The 21,188-nt window shown below is 53.2% G+C and overlaps 1 protein-coding gene across 1 annotated transcript in view; it reads left to right on the forward strand.

The window, feature by feature from the left end:
• Positions 1-21,188, forward strand: part of LOC123350247 (deleted in malignant brain tumors 1 protein-like) — a 271,642-nt gene that overhangs the window by 25,665 nt on the left and 224,789 nt on the right. Inside the window, exons 6-8 of the mRNA XM_044988732.1 lie at positions 8,216-8,545; positions 12,775-13,104; positions 17,264-17,593. Coding sequence (XP_044844667.1) covers positions 8,216-8,545; positions 12,775-13,104; positions 17,264-17,593 — 990 coding nt within the window. The remainder of the gene's footprint in view (positions 1-8,215; positions 8,546-12,774; positions 13,105-17,263; positions 17,594-21,188) is intronic.

The raw sequence follows: 21,188 nt of genomic DNA on the forward strand, positions 1-21,188 counted from the left end.
AGCGCGTACGCCACAGCACTGTGAGCATGGAGCCCGCTGAGATCATCGCTGCACTTATGGCCGTTGTCAACTCCTCGCACCTTATCGTCCACCTCTTCCACAGTCAGCTGCTGAGAAATCGGGCGAGGAGGCTCCGGCAGCGCGGTGAGGACAGGAATTCACAGAGTGGCGCAGACCTCTCACAAAGCAGGGTACGCCGCGCCGTGGAGATCATGGTGGCAATGGGTCAAGTTCATGGTGTGGAACGGCGATTCTGGGCCCGGGAAACAAGCACGGACTGGTGGGACCGCATAGTGCTGCAGGTCTGGGATGAATCACAGTGGCTGCGAAACTTCAGGATGCATAAGGGCACTTTCCTTGAACTCTGTGACTTGCTGGCCCCTGCCCTGAAGCGCCAGGACACCCGGATGCGAGCAGCCCTGAGTGTGCAGAAGCGAGTGGCCATAGACCTCTGGAAACTTGCAACGCCAGACAGCTACCGGTCAGTAGCGAACCACTTTGGCGTGGGCAAATCTACCGTGGGGGTTGCTGTGATTGAAGTAGCCCACGCAATCGTTGAGCAACTTCTCTCAAAGGTAGTGACTCTCGGAAATGTCCAGGTCGTCATAGATGGCTTCGCCGCGATGGGATTCCCAAACTGCGGTGGGGCTATAGATGGGACTCACATCCCTATCCTGGCACCAGCCCACCAGGCCAGCGAGTACATTAACCGAAAGGGCTACTTTTCAATGGTGCTGCAAGCACTGGTAGACCATAGGGGACGTTTTACCAACATCTTCGTTGGATGGGCGGGCAAGGTTCATGACGCGCGTGTGTTCAGGAACTCTGGTCTGTTTAAACGCCTCCAGGCAGGTACTTTCTTCCCAGACCACAAAATAACGGTTGGGGATGTGCAGATGCCTACAGTGATCCTCGGGGACCCAGCCTACCCGCTAATGCCCTGGCTCATGAAGCCCTATACAGGCGCCTTGGACAGAGAGAAGGAACTCTTCAACTACCGGCTGAGCAAGTGCAGAATGGTGGTGGAGTGTGCTTTCGGACGTCTCAAGGGGAGATGGCGGAGCTTACTGACTCGCTCGGACATCAGCGAAAAGAATATCCCCGTAGTTATTGCTGCTTGCTGTGTGCTACACAATCTCTGTGAGAGCAAGGGCGAGACCTTTTTGTCCGGATGGGAGGTTGAGGCAAATCGCCTGGCTGCAGTTTACGCTCAGCCAGACACCCGTGCCGAGAGAATATCCCAGCGGGAAGCGCTGTGTATCCGGGAGGCTTTGAAAGCAAGTTTCCTCAGAGAGCAGGGTAACCTATGACTCTCCACTTGCTTTCAAGAGAAACTGACCCTGGGCCTGTGTCTGTATGTGTCGATTTCGATCTGCGGTTACATACCCCGTTCTCCAAGTTTCCCCCACTTCCAAAGCACGTTTTAAAGCAAATTAATTGTTACACTCATTATTAATAAATCTTTGTTTTACTTTGCATTTCTGTTCAGGTGTTGAAACATGGACGCATACTGTGCTGGGCACGGTGTGCACTGATGTACAGACCGCTTGTTCCATAGAGGAATGACATCCTCCTGCTCCTACATAGGTCTCTGGGGTGGGGGACGGTTGCAAGTGGTTGTGCATCAAGGGGAGGGATTGCAGGAAGGGGTGGGTTTGCAGGAAGGGGCGAGTGGTGCCTTCTTTGGATAGGGGTTTGGATGACGGCAGTGGGCTGCGGGTTTGGGCGTAGGAAGGGGTGAGGGGTGTGGGGGAAGGGTGAGTATCTGTCCGTGGATGAGGGCTCTTGCTGGGGCTCAGGGCAGCGGAGAGGCTCGTTGCTACGGTGGAAGTGCATGGTAAGGGCAGCGTGCCTTAACATTAAGGGGGTGGCAGGCGCTAGGACCCTGGACAAGCATACACATCACAGAATGACCCGGGGCAGCATACACCACACAGAGTGACCCTGGTGCCTACTGACTGCAGTGTGTGTGTGCCCTGCAGTTGATCATGCCCCCAAGTCTGTACCCTGGTAATGTAGGCTATACCGTGCAATTATAAATCCCCTCCCCCCCCATACACAAAAAAATCCTCTGACACGAAAGACGTGACCGAAACAGTGAATAACAGCAAACAGCTTTTAATAATCTAATACACAGTGGGGGGATGAAACTTGGATTTGGGACTGGGTGAGCCTGTAAGGGAAGCACTTCTACAAATTTATAGCGTGAGAAGTGTGTGGTACATTAGCGCTATGCAGTGGTGCAGTGACAGTTCTCACGGCCCCTACCGCCCCTCCGTCTTGTACTTTTGGGTGAGGGGGGGGCAGGACTTCTTGGCGGGGGAGGGCGGTTGCAGATACACTGCAGGGGGGCTCTGTCCTCCTGCCTGCGGTCCTGCACAACATCAACAAGGCGCCGGAGCGTGTCCGTTTGCTCCCTCATTAGCCCAAGCAGCGTTTGAGTCGCCTGCTGGTCTTCCTGCCGCCACCTATCCTCCCGTTCGATGTGTGTGCGATGCTGTTGACATAGGGTCTCCCTCCACTGTCTCTGCTCTGCCACCTCGGCTCTGGAGCAGGCCATCAGTTCCGCGAACATCTCGTCCCTAGTCTTTTTCTTTCGCCGCCTAATCTGCGCCAGCCTCTGCGAGGGGGATGCCGGGGCATTCCGGGAAAGAGCCGAAGCTGTGTGATGGGAAAAGTAAGTGATTTCCTTGAACAGATACATGTTTGCGAACAGTGAACACAGTCTAGTCAGTTTCTCTGAACAAGACCATACAGGGCAACAAGTCTCACGAGATCTCAGGACAAGTTCGAGATTTCGGAATACGCTCTCATTGGCTGCGGCATTGCACAGGAGAGCGGACAAGTGGGGAGAGACAGCTGAATCCGTCTAGCAGACAGTCCTGGTAAGCCTTACAGTACATTCTGCTTATCAGTTAATGGATAGCTGTGCCCTCCCGCTAAAGGCAATCTGGAAATCATATACTCTGACCCTTTTCCAGCCACTCCCGCCAGTGCATGGGAAAGATCAATGTATGCTTTTCCTATGTGGCCTACAACACGTGGCTGTTAAGCGAGGGTCATTGTTATGCAAAGTAAAAGTCAACCATTCACAACAGTAACAATACACTAATTGCCCTAATTAGATGCAGCATTTCATGAATGAGATCACCCTGATGCGGGTCCCTCGGAGTCACAAAGAGCGGATGCTAAGGGAAGCCCTGCAGAGACCAGGACCATATGCGGCCATGCTTGTGGAGGCGATGATTCCCATCTACATAAGGATGTCCTGGCGCGGAAGAGTGTGCTTCCACGGAGCACCCAACAAGGCACCTCTCCCCAGGAACCTCCTGCGGAGGCTTTTCGAGGACCTAAATGAGACCTTTCTTGAATTGTCCCTGGAGGATTATTGTTCAATCCCTATATGTGTGGACCTACTTTTCATATAGTTTTTCATTGAAAATTTTATATATAGTATTTCTATTTTTTTATACCTGTTTTATAAAAAATAAATGTTTACATGTTTATAGCACTTACCGCCTGATCCTTCCCCTGATTCAGATTCCGGGTTAACGGCCGGGGAGGGTTGGTAGGGGATCTCTGTGAGGGTGATGAAGAGATCCTGGCTGTCAGGGAAAGCTGTATTGTGTTCGCTGTCGCCTGCGCCATCCTCCACAGACCCTTCCTCATCTTCCCCATCGGCAAACATCGAGGAGGAACTGTCCAGGTTCACTATGCCATCCACTGAGTCCACGGTCACTGGTGGGGCAGTGGTGGCAGACCCACCTAGAATGGCATGCAGTGCCTTGTAGAAGCGGCATGGGGCTGGGCTCCGGAGCGTCCGTTTGCCGCTCTGACTTTTTGGTAGCCTTGTCTCAGGTCGTTGACTTTCACGCGGCACTGCATTGCATCCCGGCTGTATCCTTTCTCTATCAGTGCTTTGGAGACCTTCTCGAAGGTCTTTGCATTCCGCTTGTTGGAGCGCAACTCCGACAGCACAGACTCCTCGCCCCACACACCGATCAGATCCAGGACTTCCCGGTCTGTCCATGCTGGGGACCTCTTTCTATTCTTGGATTGGCCGGACTCCTCTGCTGGAGAGCTCTGCATCGTTGCAGGTGCTGCGGAGCTCGCCCCGATGTCCAGCCAGGACATCAGATTCAAAGTGCCCAGACAGGAAAAGGAATTCAAATTTTCCCGGGTCAATTCCTATGTGGCTGGTCAGAGAATCCAAGCTCGGACTGCTGTCCAGACCGTCAACAGAGTGGTGCACTGTGGGATAGCTCCCGGAGCTACTAAGTTTGATTTGCATCCACACCTAGCCTAATTCGAGCTAGCCATGTCGAATTTAGCGTTACTCCACCTGTCGGGGTGGAGTACCGAATTCGAACTAAAGAGCCCTCTAGTTCGAATTAAATGGCTTCCTGGTGTGGACAGTTGAGCGGTTAGTTCGAATTAACGCTGCTAAATTCGAATTAAAGTCCTAGTGTAGACCAGGCCTGAGAGGCTGTGTAGACTCTACGTTTTGCATTTTTTTTAGTGCAGTTATGTAATGAAAAAAAATCAACATTTGTAAGTTACACTTTCACAATAAAGAGATTGCATTACAGTACTTGTATGAGGTGAATTGCAAAATACTATTTCTTTTACCACTTTTACAGTGCTAATATTTGTAACCCAAAATACAGTAAAAGCTTTTTTTTCCTGGCACTTCACCAGCCGGAAAGCTCTATATATCGGCTTTTCTGATCTTCATTGAAATGCCAGTTTATAGTCCGGTTGGCGCAGGGCCGGCAGGGTGTTGGGGCGCAGGACGGGGTGTGGAGCGTGGGCTCTGACATGGACTTGGTTGTGGGAGGGGGCTTAGGAGGTGGGAGTGGGTGCAGGGTGTAGGATCCGGGGGCCGCTCACCTTGGATGGCTCTCCTCAAGTGGTGACCTGTCCCGGGCTCTGGCTACTCCTAACTGGAGGTGCGTTAGGCGGCTCTGTGAGCTGTTCCCACCCAGTGCTGGCTGCACAGCTCGCATTGGCTGGGAAATATGGCCAATGGGAGCTTCGGGGGCGGCGCCTGCAGAAGGAGGGAGAGCGCCAAGCTGCCTGCCTCTCCTCCCCCTAGGAGCAGCCAGGACAAGTTGCCACTTGTGGAGAGCTGCCCGAGGTGAGTGGCCACCGGATCTGGCACCCTGCACCTTATACTGCACCCCAACTGCCTGCCCCGAGCCCCCTCCGCACCCCCAGCCCCGCACTCCCTCCCGCACCCAAACTCCCTGCCTCTTAGTTAACCGGCAATTTTCATTTACCCGCACCCCCCATTCCCTCAACATGCCGGATAAAACAACTTCAACAGTAATAATATAAAGTGAGCGCTGTACACATTGTATTCTGTGTTGCAACCGAAATCAATATATTTGAAAACATAGACAAACATTCAAAATATTCAATAAATTTCAATTGGTATTCTATTGTTTAACAGTGCGATTAAAACTGCGATAAATTGAAATAATATTTTTAAATTACAGTTAATTTTTTGAGTTAATCTCATGAGTTAACTGTGATTAATTGACAGGGAGTGAACCCCTAACAGGCTGTTGCAGAGGCTGTTCAGACCCATCAGTGGGAGGCCCTAAGTTCATCAGTGACACTAGTGATCAGATGCACAGGAACCTCCCTGAGTGTTTATTCCCTTGGGGTGTTTGAACATTCTGGCATTTCAGAAGTGGCTCAGCTCCGACTGGTGAATGGCCCGAGTCGCTGTGCTGGGAGGGTCGAGCTGCTTCACAACCTGCAGTGGGGAACCGTGTGTGATGACAGCTGGGACATAACTGATGCTGGAGTCGTGTGCAGGCAGCTGGGCTGTGGGATGGCATCATCAGCCCCAGGAGGGGCTCGATTTGGGCGAGGATCAGACCGTATCTGGCTGGATGATGTCAACTGCGCAGGAACAGAAGCTGCCCTATCCGATTGCAGGGCTAGGCCTTGGGGAGAGAATAACTGTAACCATGGAGAAGATGCCAGTGTTGTGTGCTCAGGTAACTCATCTACCACCGTGTGTGTTGCAGGGAGCAGGGTGGGAAGCTTATTATGGGGCCTTGCCCCTCACAGCCAGTGCTGACCCCAGCATGGTGCTTGGTGCCTGTGCTTCAGGGAGCAATATGGCGCTCTCCTCTCAGTCTATGCTGACCCTAATTGCCCTCTGTGGTTCTATGGGCCTATGCTGCAGGAAGCGGTGTGGGGGCTCAGTAGGGGACGCTAACGTTCTCCCCTTGAAGTCAGTGCTGGCCCCAGTGCCCTAGTGCAGTGCTAGGGGGCCTGTGCTGCAGGTAGAGGAGTGTCAGTAGTGGGTGCTCTCCCTTTACAGTTGTGCTGTCCCTAATGCCCCGGTGTGGTGCCATGGACCCCTAGCATGAGTAAGCCTTGTCTGTGCCCGCTGGGGGACAGCTCTACGACTCCCTTGGCCACAGGCCACACAAGCCGTGCCATCTAGGCCTTGTGGGGGGGTGACCTCTCTCCAGGTTGGCAATAAGCACACTTCACCCCTCGGCCCTCTGAGCATTCCACTGCTGTACCCAGATCCTGTTCTCCTGGGCATTCAGAAGAGTCACAGGTCTGATACACTCAAAGGAACAGGGTCCCAAGGGGATCAGCTCCACCTCTCATTTCTGCCTGAATCAAGACACATTTCTAGATCCTTTCATAGTGATACCAAGGACAAGTGATTTCACAGAGCTGTCAGGGGTGAGCTCGTTATGACCTTGCTCACCTCTAGCTTGTTCAGCCATCTGACTGTGCATCCTCAAGGTCCAGTCTTCTAATGGGGCTCTGCTTCACCACGTGTGACTGTCTGAATTGCTGCCCCACAGGCACACTGAGAAGATCAGGCTAAGCCACGTTTCTGCATTGCAGCAGTGCCTCCAGCCAGTCCAGTCAGGGGCCCGTTAAGCCTAGCCCAGGATCTGCATCCCAGGTTGTAAATGGGCAGAAAGAAGTTAGGGCTTCTGAAAATCCATCAGCACGGCAGTCTCTCTATCCCAGAGTTGCTGCCCCTCTGTGAGGACACAGCTGTCAGCCCAGCTCTGCCATCATTCATCTGAGACTGGTACTGGGCTGGCAGCACTAGACACGAGTGCAGCAATGGCTGCCACAAAACAATGTTGCCAGATCAGTCATGGGAAGTCAGAAGGAACCGCGGGGGCAGATGTTTGCTTCAGGAGGGGGCCGACCTGCTTGTAGGAAGTGTGCATTGCCTCTGCACTGGTCGGAACCATTGTCAGCCTGGTGCGCAGCAGGTTCCTGCCAGGCTTCCCTGCGCTCCAGGCAGTTCTAAGGGGGATGGACTCTGGGTGACGTTTTCAGGGATCTATGGAGCCAACACATGTAAATTCGATGCTGATGTCAGGCTAAGGCAACCACTAATGACATGGGTGACTGTGTTCAGCTCCCAATCACCAAGATGCTTATGTCAGCGTCTGCCCCGCTGCACTGCACAGTATCGCACTGGAGCAAATACCAGCACCAGGAGTGAGGGTGTAAATCTGCTCCCCAGGAGATTCCTGCCAGCAGTGCGGGGGGTGATCTTTTAAAGTGCTCTAGAGGGAGCAGTAGGTCAGACTGCCGTCCAGTCTGCCTAACTAGGTGACAGCCTAGCTAGGTGAGAGCCATAGGTGCCGACTCCGTGGGTGCTCCGGGGTGCCCCCCAACCCAGCTTATCTCTGCCTCCTCCCCTGAGCGCCCCGCATTCCTGCTTTCCCCCCCAGCTCCCAGTGCTTGTGCCACGAAACAGCTGTTTCTTGCGGCTGGGAGGGAGGGGGGGAGGAGGGAGAACGCAGCGTACTTGGGAAAGAGGCGGGGCCAGGGTGGGGATTTGGGGAAGGGGTCCAATAAGGGCAGGGAGGGGGTGCAGCTGGGGCAGGGACTTTGGGGAAGGGGTTGGATTGGGGGCGGGGCAGAGGCAGGTAAAGGGTGGAGTCAGCGTGGGGGTTGGGGGATGTGTGCACCCACCTGCGCCCTGGAAAGTTGGTGCCTACGGTAACAGCTGTCTGGTTCTGGGAGGGGAATGGACAAACTTCAACATTGCCCAAGTGATTACCCTGGTTAGTGGTGGGGACCCCTTGACAGGCAGTTGCTGTGTGCAGAGACCGGTCAGATCCGTCAGCAGGAGATCCTACGTTCCCCAGTAACAAGAGAGATCAGATGCACAGGAAGCTCCCTGAGTGTTTCTTCCCTTGGGTATTTGCAGATGCCGACATCTCAGAAGTGGCTCAAATCCGACTGGTGAACAGCAGGAGTCACTGCGCTGGGAGAGTTGAGGTGCTTCACAACCAGCAGTGGGGAACCGTGTGTGATGACAGCTGGGACTTACAGGATGCCAGAGTTGTGTGCAGGCAGCTGGGCTGTGGGACGGTGCTATCAGCCCCAGGAGGGGCTCGATTTGGGCAAGGGTCAGACCATATCTGGCTGGATGACATCAACTGTGCAGGGACAGAATCTGCCCTCTCCAATTGCAGGGCTCGGCCTTGGGGAGAGAATAACTGTACCCACGGAGAAGATGCCGGTGTTGTGTGCTCAGGTAACTTGCATCCATCAAGTCACTGTGGGTGGTGCAGGGATCGTGCTGGGAAGCTTTCAGCACAGACCCAGCTCTCCTGTCTGAGTCAGCGCTGACTCCAGTGCCCCAGCATGGTGCTAAGAGCTTGTACTGCAGGTATGACGGTGTCAATAGGGGGCGCTCTCCGTTTCCAGTTGTGCTGGCCCCTAATGCCCCAGTGCAGTGCCATGGGCCCCTAGCATGAGGAAGTGTTGTCTGTGCCCACAGGGGGGGGGCAGCTCCCCGACTCTCTCAGCTGCAAACCACACAAGCCGTTCCCTCTAGGCCTTGGGGAGGAGGGTGATGGCTCTGCAGGTTGGCAAGAGGCACACTTCACCCCTCGGCCCTCCAAGCGTCCCCTTGCAGCACCCAGTCCTTGTCCCGCTGGGCATTCACAGCAGTCACAGATCTGCTGCTCCCAAAGGAACAGGGTCCCAAGGTGACCAGCTCCACCTCCCATCTCTGCCCCAATCTGCACACAGCTCTAGATCCCTTCATAGTCACACCAAGGACAAGTGATTTCACAGAGTGTAGAGATTTAAAAAAAAAAATTATAATTGGAGATATACCAATCTCTTTGAACTGGAAGGGACCTTGAAAGGTCATTGAGTCTAGTCCCCTGCCTTCATTAGCAGGCCTAAGTGCTGATTTTGCCCCAGTTTCCTAAGTGGTCCCCTAAAGGATTGAACTCACAAGCCTTGGTTTAGTAGGCTAATGCTCAAACCACTGAGCTATCCCTCCTTCTTGTAAGTGGTAGGAAGGAGAAGGGTTGGAAAGAAATGGTTCCATGGCCAATTAAATCATACCACTTTGACTAGAGCTTAGACTCATTGAACGAGATACTTTTCTGTCTGGTAGAGCAACACTCACCCCACAGTCCTTCCAGGGTTTTACTCCAGGCTTGGCTGTGATCTCCTGTTCCTGAGACAAACACTATCAGCTGCCTCCTGGGTGAAAGGGAGCTCTTGTCCCCTCTCCTCTTTCTTTGTAGGTACAGACCATTGTCTCTTCCCAGAGGAGGGCTTTCTTTGGAGACCTTGTGCTGAGGGTCTTTTCTCTGTGTAAATTCTCAGGTCCCCACTGGGCCCAGACAGTGAATACAGCCTGTCTCCACACCTGTGCTTTGTTCTATGTGTTGATTGGCTCAGCCGAAGGGATTACCATGGCGCAGGTGATAAGCTTCACTTCAACACTTCTGGAGCCTCATATTCTACATTTTACATCTCTCTTCAATTATGTGCCATACAAACACTTTGTCCCCATTAGGTCAACCAGTGGACTGCTGGCTCTTGGTAGAGACCTCATATGCCACCTCTGGGGAGCTATTGTGCATATATCTCACCCAGCGGATCCCCATATAACCCTAGGCATCCCTGTGCCCTCTGCAGGTTGGTGTCTAGTTATCTCTGGGCCAGACTCCTATGCGGCACAATGGGGACTTGGGGAACTGCAGCTTCCACTGCTTGGATTTGCTGTCAACGGAGCCTGCAGCTGCTCACTCAAACTAAAAATCCAGGGACAATTTCTCAAGAGTCCGGTTCCTAATCAGTGTGTTCCGGCGGATTTGAATTTCAGGGAATTAGTCCTGAAGTTATAAATTTCCCAAGAGCTGGACACAGGAGATGCAATTCTTCCTCACTTCCTGCCCTACACAGCCTAAGTATTTTCCTGTCCTGTTATTCTCAGCTTCCCGGTCCTACCCCAGAGGTGGCTGCATGTAAGTGGGGGGCGTCGTCAGCACCCTTGGATGTATTATATATGGACCCACGGACTTGTGCATGTCCAGCTTTTCTAAATAGTCCTTAACCTGTTCTTTCACCACTGAGGGCTGCTCACCTACTCCCCATACTGTGGTGCCCAGGAAAGCAGTCTGGGAGCTCCCCTTGTCTGTGAAGATCGAGGCAAAAAAAGCATTGAGTACTTCAGCTTTTTCCACATCATCTGTGACTATATTGCCTTTCCCATTCATGAAGGGTCCGATGCTTTCCCTGACAACCTTCTTGTTGCTAACATATCTGTAGAAATCCTTCTTGTCCCTTCATATCCCTTTCTAGCTGAAACTCCCATTGCGTGTTGGCCTTCCTGATTACCGCTCTAGCAATATTTTTATATTCCTCCCATCTCTATTTTTATACTCCTCCCTAGTCAACTGTCCAAATTTCCACTTCTTGTAAGTTTCCTTTTTGAGTTTAAGCTCACTGAAGATTTCACAGTTAAGCCAAGCTGGTTGCCTGCCGTATTTTCTATTCTTTCTGCACACTAGGATGGTTTGTTCCTGCACCCTCAATAAGGGTGCTTTAAAATACAGGCAGCTCTCCTGGACTCCTTGCCCCCTCATATTAGCCTCCCAGGAGATCAGTTCTCTAAGGAGTCTAAGTCTGCTTTTCTGAAATCCAGGGTCCATATTTTGCTACTCCCCTTTCTTCCTTTTGTCAGAATCCTGAACTCAACCACCTCATGGTCCCTGCTGCCCAGGTTGCCATCACTTCTACTTCCCCTACCAATTCTTCCCTCTTTGTAAGCAGCAGGTCAAGAGGAGCATAGCCCCTAGTCGGTTCCTCCAGCACTTGTACCAGGAAGTTGTCCCCAACACTCTTCAAAAACTTCCTAGATTGTCTATGCACTGCTGTATTGCTCTCCCAGCAGATGGCAGGAGTTCCCCATTAGAACCAGTGCCTGTGATCTGGAGACTTCACTTTGTTGTCCTTCATTAACTCTATCTTTGAAGAGTGTTGAAGGGCAGATTAAACCATGTCTAAACCCCTTACACAGAGCCCACACCCCTCAGCAGGAACATCCATCTCCACCCCCTCTCACTCTTGATAGGGGTCTGGTGTCTGAGCCCCCTGGTTAGTGAGTTCAGTTCAGTTGTGGGGAACCCCTCAGTCAGGGCAGGTTAAGCACAGTTCTGCTGCCCTTTACTCAGAGAATCAGGACAACAACATTTCACTACCCTGTATTCAGGTACTACAGTGATTTGTAACCCAGCACCAGCCAACACAGCTCTGTCTGCTGGATACCTAGGCAGAATGGGTGTGTTATATAAACACAGTCTGGTCCTGAAGCCTTTCCCACTCCCCAGCTCATCACTAGCTGTCAGGGGAGAGCTCATTCTGACCTTGCTCACCTCTAGCTTGTTCAGCCATCGGACTGTGCATCCTCAAGGTCCAGTCTTCTAACGGGGCTTTGCTCCACCACCTGTGACTGTCTGTATTGCTGCCCCACAGGCACACTGGGATGATCAGGCTAAGCCACGTTTCTGCATTGCAGCAATTCCTGTGGCCAATCCAGTCAGAGGCCCATTAAGCCTAGCCCAGGATCAGCGTCCCAGGTTGTAAATGGGCAGATACAAGTTAGGGCTTCTGAAAATCCATCAGCACGGCAGTCTCTCTATCCCAGAGTTGCTGCCCCTGTGTGAGGACACAGCTGTCAGCCCAGCTCTGTCATCATTCATCTGAGATTGGTACTGGGCTGGCAGCACTAGACACGAGAGCAGCAATGGCTGCCACAAAACGATGTTGCCAAGTCAGTCATGGCAAGTGATGAGGGGGAAGGTGTTTGCTTCAGGAGGGGAGCGATCTACTTGTAGGAAGTGTGCATTGCCTCTGCACTGGTTGGATCCATTGTCAGCCTGGTGTGAAGCAGGTTCCTGCCACGCGTCATTGGGCTCCAGGCAGTTCTAAGGGGGATTGACTCTGGGTGACGTTTTCAGGGAGCTATGGAGCCAACACATGTAAGTTCGATGCTGATGTCAGGCTAAGGCAACAACTAATGATACAGGTGACTGTGTTCAGCTCCCAATCACCAAGATAGTTATGTCAGCGTCTGGCCCGCAGCACTGCACAGTATCACACTGGAGCGAATACCAGCGCCAGGAGTGAGGGTGTAAATCTGCTCCCCAGGAGGTTCCTGCCTGCAGTGCGGGGGGTGATCTTTCTAAGTGCTCTAGTGGGAGCAGTAGAACAGACTGCCGTCCAGTCTGCCTAACTAGGTGACAGCCTAGCTAGGTGAGAGCTGGCTGGGAGGGGAGTGGTCAAACTTCAACATTGCCCAAGTGATTAGTCTGGTTAGTGATGGGGAGCCTTGACAGGCAGTTGCTGTGTGCAGAGACCAGTGAGATTAGTCTGCAGGAGGCACTACGTTCTCCAGCGACATGAGAGATCATATGCACAGGAACCTCCCTGAGTGTTTCTTCCCTTGGGTGTTTGCAGACTCTGGAATCTCAGAAGTGGCTCAGCTCCGACTGGTGAACGGCCCGAGTCACTGCGCTGGGAGGGTCGAGATGCTTCACAATCAGCAGTGGGGAACCATGTGTGATGACAGCTGGGACTTACAGGATGCTGGAGTCGTGTGCAGGCAGCTGGGCTGTGGGACAGCATTATCAGCCCCAGGAGAGGCTCGATTTGGGCAAGGATCTGACCATATCTGGCTGAATGACGTCAACTGCACAGGGACAGAAGCTGTGCTCTCCGATTGCAGGGCTCGGCCTTGGGGACAGAATAACTGTACCCACAGAGAAGATGCCGGTGTTGTGTGCTCAGGTAACTTGCATCCATTATGTCACTGTGGGTGGTACAGGGATCAGGCTGGAAAGCTTTCAGCAGAGAGCCAGGTCTCCTGTCTGAGTCAGTGCTGACTCCAGTGCCCCGTTATGGTGCTAAGGGTTTGTACTGCAGGTAGGGGGGTGTCACTAGGGCAGTTGTGATGGCCCTAAATCCCCAGTGCGGTGCCATGTGCCCCTAGCATGAGGAATCCTTGTCTGTTCCCGATAGGGGACTGCTCCCCAACTGCCTCGGCCACAGGCCACACAGGCCTTGGGGAGGGGGTGACCTCCCTCCAGATTGGAAATAGGCACACTTCGCCCCTCAGGCCTCTGAGCGTCCCTCTGCAGCATCCAGTCCTTCTCTGGCTGGGCATTCACAGCAGTCATAGATCTGCTGCCCCCAAAGGACCACGATCCCAAGGTAACCAGGTCCTCCTCCCATCTCTGCCACAATCAACACACAGCTCTGGATCCCTTCATGGTCACACCAAGGACAAGTGATTTCACAGAGCGTAGAGATTTGAGGGGTAGGAAGGTGAAGGGTTGGAAAGAAATTGTTCCATGGCCAATAAAATCATATCATGCTGACTAGAGCCTAGACTCACTGAACGAGATACTTTTCTGTCTGGTAGAGCAACGCCCACTCCACAGTCCTTCCAGGGTTTTACTCCAGGCTTGGTTGTGATCTCCTGTTCCTGAGACAAACACTGTCAATCGCCTCCTGGGTGAAAGGGAGCTCTTGTCCTCTCTCCTCTTTCTTTGTAGGTACAGACCATTGTCTGTTCCCAGAAGAGGTCTCTTTTCAGAGACTTGTGCTGAGGGTCCTTTGTCTTTGTAAATTCTCAGGCCTATATTGGGTCCAGACAGTGAATATAGCCTGTCTGCACGGCTGTGCTTTGTTCTATGTGCTGATTGGCTCAGCCGAAGGGATTGCCATGGTGCAGGTGACAGCTTCACTTCAACACTTCTGGAGCCTCATATTCTACATTTGACATCTCTCTTCAACTATGTCCCATCCAAACATCTTGCCCCTGTTAATTCGACCAGTGGGCTGCTGGCTCTTGTTAGAGACCTCACATGCCACCTTTGGTGAGCTATTGGTTATATATCTCACCCATGGGATCCCCATATAACTCTAGGCATTCCTGTGCCCTCTGCCAGTTGGCGTCTACTTATCTCTGGGCCAGACTCCTCTGCAGCACAATGGGGACCTGGGGAACTGCAGCTTCCACTGGTTGGATTTGGTGTCAACGGAGCCTGCAGCCGCTCACTCAAACTAAAAATCCAGGGCCAATTTCTCAAGATTCTGGATCCTAATCACCGTATTCCGGTGGATTTGCATTTCAGGGAATTAGTCTTGAAGTTGTAACTTCCCCAAGAGTTAGACACAGGAGATGCAATTCTTCCTCACGTCGTGCCCTACACAGCCTACATATTTCTCTGTCCTGTTTCTCAGCTGCCCTGTCCTTCCCCAGAAGTGGCTGCATGTCAGTGGGGGGAGTCTTCTTCTTCTAGATATGTCACAAGTTGATATCTATGTAACCCTTCTCCCAGTGGTGTCGGAAGCAACCAGAGCCAGTTTCCTTTTCAGCAATATAACACAGATCCGGCTTGAGCATCCACCCAGTAACCTGGGACAATTACACACCACCCACTGGGTGCTTCTACGAGGCAAAGCTTCCCCTCTTGGAAGAAAAGAAACTTTTTAATAAAAGCCGGGAAGGCCCGTGGCATTAATTTGGGAAAACACCACAAACAGGATTTATAAACATAAAACCATGAGCAAAACACCTCCCCCAGAATATGTTGGGCAGTGTCTTTTGCCTCAGGTTCTTGAGTACAGCAACCAAAAGTTCCTTTAAGATGCCCCTCCCTTCTCCCTCCACTGCACCCCACTCACAGTGGTTGTCCTTGGTTAGTGAAGACCCAGAGTTCAGAGGTGCACCTGTGTGAGTTCAGCTCCCACCATGGGGGTGGGGAGGAGAGTGCCTGGCTCGCTCTGCTGTCTGGGTGCTTGCTCCGGTGGCAGCTGCCCTGCCAGCCACTCACCACTCTGCTCACCCTCACCTTCTGCTGCCCCCGGCCTCTCCGCTGTGACCGCTGCAGGTCGCTCTCTTGAAGTTCCACCCAGCTCTCAGTGACTGTCAGCTCTTAGTGGGGAAACCTCAGTGCTGAAGCAGGCTGGGCAGAAACAGTGTCTCATAGCAGGTGATTTCAGCTCTAGTGATCACTGAAACCAAAAAGACTCCTAATGGAGCCTTCATTAACTCTATCTTTGAAGAGTGGTGAGGGGCAGATTAAACCATGCCTAGACCTCTCACACAGACCCTACATCCCTCAGCAGGAACACCCATCTCTACCCCCTCTCACTCTTGATAGGGGTCTGGTGTCTGAGCCCCCTGGTTAGTGAGTTCAGTTCAGTTGTGGGTGACCCCCTCAGTCAGGGCAGGCTAAGCACAGTTCTGCTGCCCTTTACTCAGACAATCAGGACAACAACATTTCACTACCCTGCATTCAAGTACTACAGCGATTTGTAACCAGCACCAGCCAACACAGCTCTGTCTGCTGGATACCTAGGCAGAGTGGATGTGTTCTTGTAAACACAGTCTGGTCCTGAAGCCTTTTCCCCCTCCCCAGCTCATCACAATCTCATTCCAACCTTGCTTTCCTCTAGCTCAGCGGTGGGCAAACTTTTTTGCCCGAGGGCCACATCTTGATGGGGAAATTGCCTGCAGGGCCATAAATGCAGGGCTGGGGCAGGGGGCTGGGTGCCGGAGGGGTGTGAAGTATATCACGACGTTCAGGGCAGTGGGTTGGGGCGCAGGAAGGGTGTGGGGCATACAACAACGGGCTTAGGGCAGAGGGGTGGGATGGGGTGAAGGAGGTGTGCGGGTTCAGAGGGGGCTCAGGGCAGGAGCTGGGATGCAGGAGGGTTGCAGGGTGCAGCAGGGCTTGGAGCAGGAGGTTGGGGTGCAGGAAGGCTGCGGGGTGTGGCAGAGGGCTGAGGGCAGGAGGTTGGGGTGCAGAAAGAGTGCGGATGCAGCAGGGGGTTGGGGTACAGGCAGGGTAAGGTGGGGGTTCAGGGTGTGGGCTCCAGCTGGGAGCCACTAACCTGGAGTGGCTCTGGGGTGTCAGAGGCGCACACCAGAGCCACGGCAGGCACTCTGCTTGCCCTGGCTCTGCGCCGTGTCGCACCGCTCCCGGAAGTGGCCGGCACCACGTCCCTGCGGCCCCTGGAAGAGGGCAGAGGGCTCCGTGCGCTGCCCTCGGCTGTAGTACCTCCCCCAATGCTCCCATTGGCCGTGCTTCCCTGTTTCTGGCCAATGGGACCTGCGGGGGGCGGTGCCTACAGGCAAGGGCAGCATGTGGAGCCATCTGTCCCCCTCCGCGCCCAGGGGCTGCAGGGACGTGGTGCCGGCTGCTTCTGGTAGTGGCGTGAGGTCCCCGGCACTCTGTGGATGGAAATCCCATGGGCTGGACTCAAGCCCTGATGGGCTGGATCTGGCCCGCAGGCTGTAGTTTGACCACCCCTGCTCTAGCTTGTTCAGCCATCAGACTGTGCATCCTCAAGGTCCAGTCTTCTAACGGGGCTCTGCTCCACCACGTGTGACTCTGTATTGCTGCCCCACAGGCACACTGACAAGATCAAGTTAAGCCACGTTTCTGCATTGCAGCAGTGCCTCCGGCCAGTCCAGTCAGGGGCCTATTAAACCTAGTCCAGGATCTGCGTCCCAGGTTGTAAATGGGCAGATACACGTTAGGGTTCTGAAAATCCATCAGCACAGCAGTCTGTCTATCCCAGAGCTGCTGCCTATAGGCGAGGACACCAGCGCCAGGAGGGAGGGTGTAAATCTCTCCCCAGAAGGTTCCTGCCAGCAGTGCGGGGGGTGATCTTTTTAAGTGCTCTACTGGGAGCAGTACGTTAGACTGCCATCCAGTCTGCTTAATTAGGTGAGAGCTGGCTGGGAGGGGAGTGGACGAACTTCAGCATTGCCCAAGTGATTAGTCTGGTCAGTGGTGGGGAGCCCTTGACAGGCAGTTGCTGTGTGCAGAGACCGGTCAGACCCATTGGCAGGAGGTGCTACGTTCCCCAGCAACACGAGAGATCAGTTGCACAGGAACCTCACTGAGTGTTTATTCCCTTGGGGTCTTTGCAGACGCTGGCATCTCGGAAGTGGCTGAACTCCGACTGGTGAATGGCCCAAGTCGCTGCGCTGGGAGGGTCGAAGTGCTTCACAATCAGCAGTGGGGAACCTTGTGTGATGACAGTTGGGACTTACAGGATGCCGGAGTCATATGCAGACAGCTGGGCTGTGGGACGGCGTTATCAGCCCCAGGAGGGGCTCGATTTGGGCGAGGGACAGACCGTATCTGGTTGGATGACATCAACTGCACAGGGACAGAAGTTGCCCTCTCTGATTGCAGGGCTCGGCCTTGGGGAGAGAATGACTGTACCCATGGAGAAGATGCCAGTGTTGTGTGCTCAGGTAACTTGCATCCATCACGTCACTGTGGGTGGTGCAGGGATCGAGCTGGGAAGCTTTCAGCACAGGCTCAGCTCTCCTGTCTGAGTCAGCGCTGACCCTGGTGCCCCAGCATGGTGCTAAGGGCCTGTGCTGCAGGTAGGGGTGTGTCAGTAGGGGGTGCTCTTTGTTTGCAGATGTGCTGGCCCCAATGCAGTGTCATGGGCCCCTACCATGCGGAAGCCTTGTTTGTGCCTGCTGGGGGGCAGGTCCCTGACTCCCTTGGCCAAATGCCACACAAGCAATGCCCTCTAGACCTTGGGGAAGGGGGAGACCGCTGTCAAGATTGGCAATACGCACACTTCACCCCTTGGCCATCCGAGCGTCCCCCTGCAGTACCTATTCCCGCTTCCGCTGGGCATTCACAGCAGTCACAGATCTGCTGCTCCCAAAGGAAGAGGGTCCCAAGGTGACCAGCTCCACCTCCCATCTCTGCCCTAATCAACACACAATTCTAGATCAGTCTAGATTGAGATCTAGAAGGGTTTTCAGTGCTACTAGATGACAGAACAAGGAGTAATGGTCTCAGGTTGCAGTGGGGGAGGTTTAGGTTGGACATTAGGAAAAACTTTCACTAGGAGGGTGGTGAAGCATTGGAATGGGTTTCCTAGGGAGGTGGTGGAATCTCCTTCCTTATAGGTTTTTAAGTTCAGGCTTGACAAAGCCCTGGCTGGGATGATTTAGTTAGGGTTGGTCCTGCTTTGAGAAGCGGGTTGGTCTAGATGACCTCCTGAGGTCCCTTCCAACCCTGATAGTCTATGATTCTATAGTCACAGCAAGGACAAGTGATTTCACAGAGTGTAGCGATTCAAGTGATAGCAAGGAGAAGTGTTGGAAAGAAATGGTTCCATGGCCAATTAAATCATACTACGCTGACTAGAGCCTAGACTCATTGAATGAGATACTTTTCTGTTTGTTAGAGCAACACTCACCCCACAGTCCTTCGAGGGTTTTACTCCAGGCTTGGCTGTGATCTCCTGTTCCTGAGAGAAATGCTCTCAGCCGCCTCCTGGGTGAAAGGGAGCTCTTGTCCCCTCTCCTCTTTCTTTATAGGTACAAACCATTGTCTCTTCCCAAAGTCCAGCAACCAAAAGTTCCTTTAATGTGCCCCTCCCTTCTCCCTCCACCGCACCCCAATGACAATGGTTGTCCTTGGTTAGTGAAGACCGAGATTTCTTCTTCAAGTGCTGTACCTGTGGGTGCTCCACTCCAGGTGATGGTGATTTCCAGAGCCGTTGATCAGAGATCTTTGGTAGCAGTGCCTTGTCGGGACGCACGCTGTCAGCTGCTGTCTCGTGGCGTCATTAGGGTCTGTCTGAGCGCGCTTGTCCTGCACACCCCCTCAGTTCCTTCTCAGCCATCCAAGACGACAGGACTTGGGCAGTGCTGAACCTCTTCCCTGGTAACTGAAGGAAAAAAAATAGAAATAGTTAGATAGAAATATCCCAGTACTTTCCCTTTCTTTAGAATAGTTTGTTAGTTTAAAAAAAACAAACAAACAAAAAAAACCCTTTTTCTTTCACGTTCATCTCCCGTTGAGATTCTGCCCCCCAGGCATTCATAGTTCCATGATGCTGGGTGTCAGAGTCTGGGGGAGACAAGGTCCTGCACCCCTGGTTTCCTGCTATTCACCATGACTCTCAGCCAGCCAGTAAAACAGAAGGTTTATTTAGACGACAGGAACACAGTCCAAGGCAGGCCTTGCAGTTACAGACAACAGGACCCCCTCAGTTAGGTCCATCTTGGTGGGCAGGGAGGCCAGACTATCTCTGTGCCTCCCCCCACATCCCCAGCCAGCTACAAACTGAAACTGTCCAGCCCCTTGTCTCCCTTTGTCCCTTTCCCGGACCAGGAGGTCACCTGATCTCTTTGTTCTCCAACACCTTCAGCTGGTACTTTTGTAGAGGAGGGGCCCAGGCCATTAGTTGCCAGGAGACAGAGTGTCAGCCATTCTCTGTCTAGACAGCATCACATCTGCCCTCTAGGGTTCTGCAGCAATCATACCCCCTTCTCCCACCACCTAGATACTTAAGAACTGCATAGAGGAAACTGAAGCAGCCACACAGTATTCAGAGAAAACATTATGAACATTCCCACTTTGTCACACCGGGGTCCCCGTGGTTCAAGAAATGTGGGTCCTGCAAGGAGCTTATGCTGCGGTCTGACGGACACTCACTGTGCGTGAAGTGTGTTGGAGAGACACACGTTCCTGCTAAGTGTCTCCACTGTACCAGTCTGAAAACCAGGGCTCGCTGTGACAGGGACTTGCAGCTGAAAATGCTCCTTATGGAGAAATCTCTGCAGCGCCAATGGAGACGGGCGCAAGTAAACCCTCTCCCTCACGGTCCCCTGCTAGGTCGGAACTGACCAGGGGTGCGGCTTCACCCTCTCAAGCGAAGAGGCAGGAAGGCCGAATTTCTCCACACAGAGACCTTCAGAAGGGTAAAGGATCTCCAGCGAAATCTCTCCCCCCAGTGCTGACAGTGCCCAAAACCAGCACCTCTGACCTCCCCAGCACCTCAGCAGTGGCTCACACAGGGTGCAGAAGCAGATAGCCGACTTCCCACAGCAGGAAGCTCTCCTCGGCACCGGTCCTGCCAGCACCGAAGATGGACCCGGTAGCGGTGGAACGTTCCACCCCAGTGCCGACAAGAACGTCGGCACCGAGCCTGACCATCACCCCCGCAGCAGACGGGGAACCTGCGCAGAGCACCTATAAACGGCCGGCGGCGCCCACTAAAGCTAAACAATAATTGCTGTGGATATCGGCTCACATTCCATGCCCCGCGGCACCGCAGCTCATGGAGCCACAACAATTTTTAAATCAAGCTGACATCTCCATGGCCCCAGAGCCTGACTCTGCTCCCAAACACCGAGCGCTCACTCTTTGAACAGCCGCTCTCGCCACCTGACCTGGCCACCCTCACTGACAGTGAGAATGACATGCAGCAGCAGGCAGAGTTCTCCCCTCCTGATTCTCCTCCCACACCGGAGCCATATCTAGCTCAAGGCATGGCACCTCACAAAAACCAGCCTCAGTTTCCCTACTTTGTCCCCCCATTGGCGGGGCCCCACTTTTCCTACCCTATGTATTGGCCTCAGCGGTACCCTTGATCAGCCCCTGCTGCCACTCCTCCTCATGGACACTCCACCAGACCGCAAGTCTGTTCTGCACCTCTATCGCCAGCTCCATCTAGAGCTCCTAAACCCCCCCTCGAAGGTGTGGGCTATGAACCTTTCCCTGAATCACTTGCTTCTAACTCGTCATCAGCTGCAGATGAAGCTATCATGCCTCCACCTCCACAGAATGTACACGATTTTAAGCAATTCCAGGAACTTTTCAAGAGGGTGGCACTCAGCCAGGACAATCCTTTAGACGAAGTCCAGGAGACACAGCACAAACTCCTGAAAACCCTCTAACCCTCTTGGCCCTCAAAGATCATGTTACCCATAAATGAAGCCCTCCTGAAACCAGCTGACACTCTATGGCAGACCTCTGCCTCCATTCCACCAACATGCAAAAAGGCTGAACGTAAATATTATGTACCTGCTAAGGACG

This window comes from Mauremys mutica, chromosome 15, assembly GCF_020497125.1.
Source record: "Mauremys mutica isolate MM-2020 ecotype Southern chromosome 15, ASM2049712v1, whole genome shotgun sequence".
Lineage (NCBI taxonomy): Eukaryota > Metazoa > Chordata > Testudines > Geoemydidae > Mauremys > Mauremys mutica.